The sequence below is a fragment of the Orbicella franksi genome, chromosome 10 (assembly GCF_964199315.1).
Source record: "Orbicella franksi chromosome 10, jaOrbFran1.1, whole genome shotgun sequence".
NCBI lineage: Eukaryota > Metazoa > Cnidaria > Anthozoa > Scleractinia > Merulinidae > Orbicella > Orbicella franksi.
The window spans coordinates 25,391,295-25,396,589 of NC_138154.1; the positions used below are offsets into that span (position 1 = coordinate 25,391,295).

At 37.8% G+C, this 5,295-nt stretch overlaps 1 protein-coding gene across 1 annotated transcript; it reads left to right on the forward strand.

The window, feature by feature from the left end:
* The first annotated feature begins 3,628 nt into the window (after nucleotides 1–3,628).
* On the forward strand, nucleotides 3,629–4,612 carry LOC145501768 (adrenocorticotropic hormone receptor-like). The gene has a single exon (XM_081481163.1). The coding sequence runs from the start codon at nucleotides 3,629–3,631 to the stop codon at nucleotides 4,610–4,612; it is 984 nt and encodes a 327-aa protein (XP_081337289.1).
* The last annotated feature ends 683 nt before the right edge of the window (nucleotides 4,613–5,295 follow it).

Below are 5,295 nucleotides of genomic sequence, written 5' to 3' on the forward strand. Positions count from 1 at the left end.
GTTTACTAAAATTGAGTTCGTTCAAGTGCAGCTTAATTGTTGTGCCGAAAGTTGTCCGAACAACGGCGACGATTTTGGCTTGGCTTCGGACGAAGTCCCTCAGGGCTACCAAGAACAAACGGCTATTCATTTTTGCTCGAAGTGAGATGTTGAGCCGGAACAATAGACCATTTCTTGATACGGCGGGGAGTGACTGTTAGTTCCACACCACCGCCTTCATAAATGAACTAACCGACATTCATTAAAAAAAAAAGAATCTTATTCACGATTTGATTTGTAATTCTGCCTGAATATAAGTAAAAACATTCTTAAAAATCGCCTCCGCGATGAGAAAAAACACCAGAGATCGATAACAAGAAGTGAGGAAATGGGCACAAGAGCTTGTGAAACAAAACCGTAAATAATTATTTATTTTTGGCGAGGTCCCAATACATTTGAAGTATGATTTTGAAATAACATGAGAAATAAGGTGCAATCACCTCGTGAAGGCAGTAATATATCAGATAGAAATATCCTCCAATGAAATGAAAAACTACTTCAGTAATGAAAAATTAAAGCCTTGATCGATGAGCAGAAAGTAAACGTTTTATATTACGTAAAATTGTAACAGAACAACCTTATTAAACGTTTGGAAGAGTTCTCCGGACAAATAAAAATTGATTTTACTCTAACTGTTCAAGTCATTAGGACATGTGAAGGCTGTTTCTTGACGGTGGTTAACTGTCGGACCTATCTGAAGACGCTGTTATATGTAAATGTTTTTCATGAATATTTTGTTCAACTTTGAAAAGCACCAGAAGATAACAAACAGAGCCAGTGAGGTATGCTGTTCGTATTTGGTGTTTATTTTCCATAATGCTCGTTTAATTCGCAATTCCACTTTTGCTTATAAGAAAATATAAAGTCAAATAAGTAATTTAATGCTACTATATTATTGCTTCGCTGTAATTAAGTAACGAGTACTTCTAGGATTGGTATACAAAATTTGTCCAGGTAGGTCGACAGGAATACATTAAGATCTAGACGAGAAGGCTTCTCTGATCTAGTAAAGAACTGTCTGTATTCTAGAATCTAACAGTTAAAGTAAACAAAGATTCTATACTTTTTATCGTTAACTTAGTAGAAACTGCGAACGATTGAAACAAAAAAATAACAACAAATAACCTTTAATTATAAAAAAAAATCGATTTTCATGAAAAAAGCGTCCACTAACTGCTAAATAATTTTCACGCTGCACATTTGATTAAAGCTCTGACAGGTAAGGCGTCATCCAAAATTAATAGTTTTTGTAAGTATCTTGGACGCCTTCGGCTATTCAAAATTCATTTCTGACACTAGGGATTGACTGAAAGAGAGACAAAATTGAGAATGGCAATCAAACTAGAAATTGTGGTTTATATAAGGCTATATTTCGGAACTATACAATAGTGCAAAAAGGCTAAGGGCAAGCATAACAAAACGAGGGACTCCTGAGAGCTCCGTCGCAGGCTCGATTTTGATTGGCTTTAAAATAATGAAACTAAGCTGATGTAGAACACCAGCAAATTCGTTTCTAGAGGCAGCGATCCAATGTTGGTTAGTCCGCTGACTGAAGGGGACGAGAATGAAATACTGATGAATAGGTTAAGCCACCCTCGGGCGTAAAATAGGGGTTGGCCGCTTTATAGAGGTTCGACAGGAATTTGCACGAAACTTCGTTAAAACGTCAATTTATCCAATTAAAAACTTGCCTGAAGGCTTGTGACTACTGCTGCACATCATAAAGACTACGTGTCACTGTTTTCCTGAGTCACTTGTTACGAAAACGGCTATATCCTTTATTTAAAAAAAAAAAAACACACACAGTGAAGTTATATTTTTTACCCTCGGGTCAATATAAACATGGAATCACTTCAAGACAATGATAATAAACGTGTGTTTGAATGTTTTATTCAGTGTATGGCCACTTTCAATTTCGGACTCTTGTCTGTCGTCTCTTTTTCCAAAACCCTCATAGAAAACTCTCATCGCCGGACTAAAAGGTGCCGTCGGCCGCCTAATAGAGGTGGCCGGTTAATAGGGGTTTTGTTTACGGTATTTTACTAACAATAATTTCGAGACTTTGATATATGTCATCTTAATTGGTGGCCGGTTAATGGAACATTTGACGGGTTATATTGGTTGGCTAATTTGACGGTTGACGGTAAAAATATTGCGTTTTTGACGGTCGACGATTAAATTTTTCAAGCCATACACACGAAATGGAATGGCTTGTTATATTTAAAATAATACTAACTAACCATTTGGCAGTTGGCTTCAATTCGAATTAAAGATATGTGTGATAGATCGATCAGTGGATTACGCTGATCGAAATAATTACACGGGTCGTTGTCGGTTTCTATGGACTTTGATTGTTGGCGAGGGGTGAAGCTATCAGCCGATAGGAAACTTCAAGTTCGGCGTCTTACTGATTGTGATTGGCGCCATCGATTAGTCTCACTCCACTGCGCTTGAAATGATCGCTTTCACAAACAAATCAACTCTTAAAAGCAATCCCTGTCTGATTTTTAGTTCGGCATCACTATAATTAAAACCATGCTTTAAAATTATCCATTAGTTGCCTCCGCTATGATGAAACGGAAACAATAGATAACCGATAACAATAAATGTTTAAATGAGCACGAAAGCTTCATTTTCAATTGCCATCTACCTGATTTTGTGAAATTAAACCGTTAATTTTTTATTTTATTTTCGAGGTACCTGTGTTGAACATATTAAAGTACGATGCTGAGATTAAACGACAAAATCAAGCTCGTTATCTTGTGTAGGCAATAATCATGCTTTCAACTGGAAATAATTACGAATGAAATTAAATTATAATCATTGACACGTTTGAGATTAACTTAAAAGGAAACGTTTTATTATGCTAAGTAAAGTGGTAAGAGAAAACCTTATAAAAGTTTGGAAGAGTTCTCCCGACATTTGAAAACCGATTTATTTTAACTCATCATTAGGAGCAGATAATTCGAACAAAGAATTCCAGAAATGCAGTTTCTTGACGGTGGCTAACTGCTGAACCCATGTGAAGACACTGTTACGTGTAAATATTTTTTCATGGACATTTTGTTCCACATTAATTTGCTGTAAAGCAACGGAAGGTAACAATCACATCCAGTGAGGTTAGTTGTTCGCTTTTGGTGTCTATTTTAAGTATATTAAAGTTAAGTAAACTAAAACATCCAAAAAAATGCGAATCATGCCAGTGGTTGATACGTGTTTATTTAAAGGTTTAATTCCACTTTTACCTACAAGAAAACAAGACAAACATCGTGTCCCTGTTAGCCGGGTCAAAGCAGACTCCATGCGATTAGTCATATCCTTTGCTAATGAAATATTGAACTGCTCAGTTATACATCTTTCTTTGAGCTTCCTTCACCAGTGCTACCCAGATGACACTAGAGGACTCGCCTATTATTTAGCTGCGAAGGGAAGCGGAGTTGAGATGTAGAAAAGTCTTTATAACTTTTTTGATACTAAAAGAGAAGCTAGAGAAGGTTAAGTTAACGTTAGTAAAGTTAACTTCTGAGACCGAAGAGTCCCTTTTAATTGCGTAATGACACATTTACTATTATTTCAGGGAAGTACTATGATGGCAAACAACTCCAGCCGCCTTCCTTATGAAGCATGTCTGATCCCGAACCTTCCTGAAGAAATCCAGCATCGAGTGAGAGACATTAGTAACTATGTTGTGCGACCGCTGTACATGCTGTTTGCCGTCATGGCATTTGTTTGTAATGCGCTGATCTGCGTCACTGTAGCACGAACTAAATCTCTTCAACGTCCTTCGCTGCTGACGCTGTGTAGCTTGTCGGTTACTGATTTGTTATATGCTCTGTTTTCTCTGTATATGGGCACAAAAACAGTATTAAGCGAGCACATGTGTCTCGGCAAAGCGGGCCCCGAGGAAAGGGCCATGAATGTCTTGAGTAGCTTAGCAACCCTTGGCACTCTAGCAGTAATCAGCAGAGATCGTTATTTGGCCGTGACAAAACCCTGGTGGTATCGTAGTCACGTAAACACATCACGTGCTATTAAGATATCTTGTATACCTTGGATAATCAGCGTGGCTTTAACATTTGTCCACATAGTTTACTTTGTCTACAAGTTTGACGGCGGATACAAGCAACTTGCACACACCATCCCCCTAGTGTATTATTGTGTTTGTTTCGTTATCATCATTTCTAGTCATCTTGGTATATATCTTAAGAAATCTCCAACAGTTGGAATAAGAGAGATACAGGCGGTAATGAAGAGAGAAAAGAAATCAGCTGCCACTATTAGATTGATCTTGTTGGTATTGTTGTTAACCTTCCTTCCAGCTCTCCCGTGGCCAATAGTTTTAGGACTGAAAGGTATAGACAATGTTGGACCGTATCGTCCTTTCATATCTTTCCTTTTCACCGTGGATACGCTTGTGAATCCTTTGTTGAACTTTGGTCGTAGTAAGGATATGCGCAGAGCGGTAAAAGGTTTATTTAGGTGCTACCAGCACGTGCAACAACAGCAACAACAGCAGCATTTCCAATCAAGTTCAGGAATCGAGAATACATTAACTGTAACGACAGGCATGTAAATATGGTAGTACGCTGGAAAGAATTGTCCGATGTTAGAGTTAAAGACTTACTGTAAACTAACAAGTTATGAAATTCACGCTCAGTAACAAAATGGAACCTGTGCGTTTCCCCTAGCTGTAATAGTAACTTATGTGTAGATTGTATGGATATGAATAAATTGCTCTCATTAGTCTCATTCTCAGCGACTTATTAATTAACAAGCAATCCGATTGGTCAGATGGCAGGTATTTAACATGGTTATAAACCCCAATTGAAATGTAGGGGAAATGAAATTCCTGACTGGGGCAAGTGGTATGGACATTTCCGAGAAACCTTTTCCGCAAATCCGAGAACTGTAAGAACGCTTTCCATTTCACCAAAGACCCCTGTTTAAATGTCTGGAAATTCCCTGTGGCAAATGTAAAAGAAGAGCTTTTTTTAAGAGTCTCCGGAGAAGTTGCTTTCCATCAAATAGTTGTCCAACCTATCTCAGGGTGCATTTCTATTATCAGATTGCTTTTAAAAGAAGTTCCCTTTACCATCTGGCCTTTAAAGGTTTGTGTTATATATTGGAGCGTGCTTTGACTTTGTAATGCTCCAGATTTTTGTCAGCGTGTTTCTCTCTTATAAAAAACGCTTCCAGTCGGGGCTTTTTCTTTGGCTGTCTATATTATGGCTTTTGGGATCACTTATCAAAATAGCT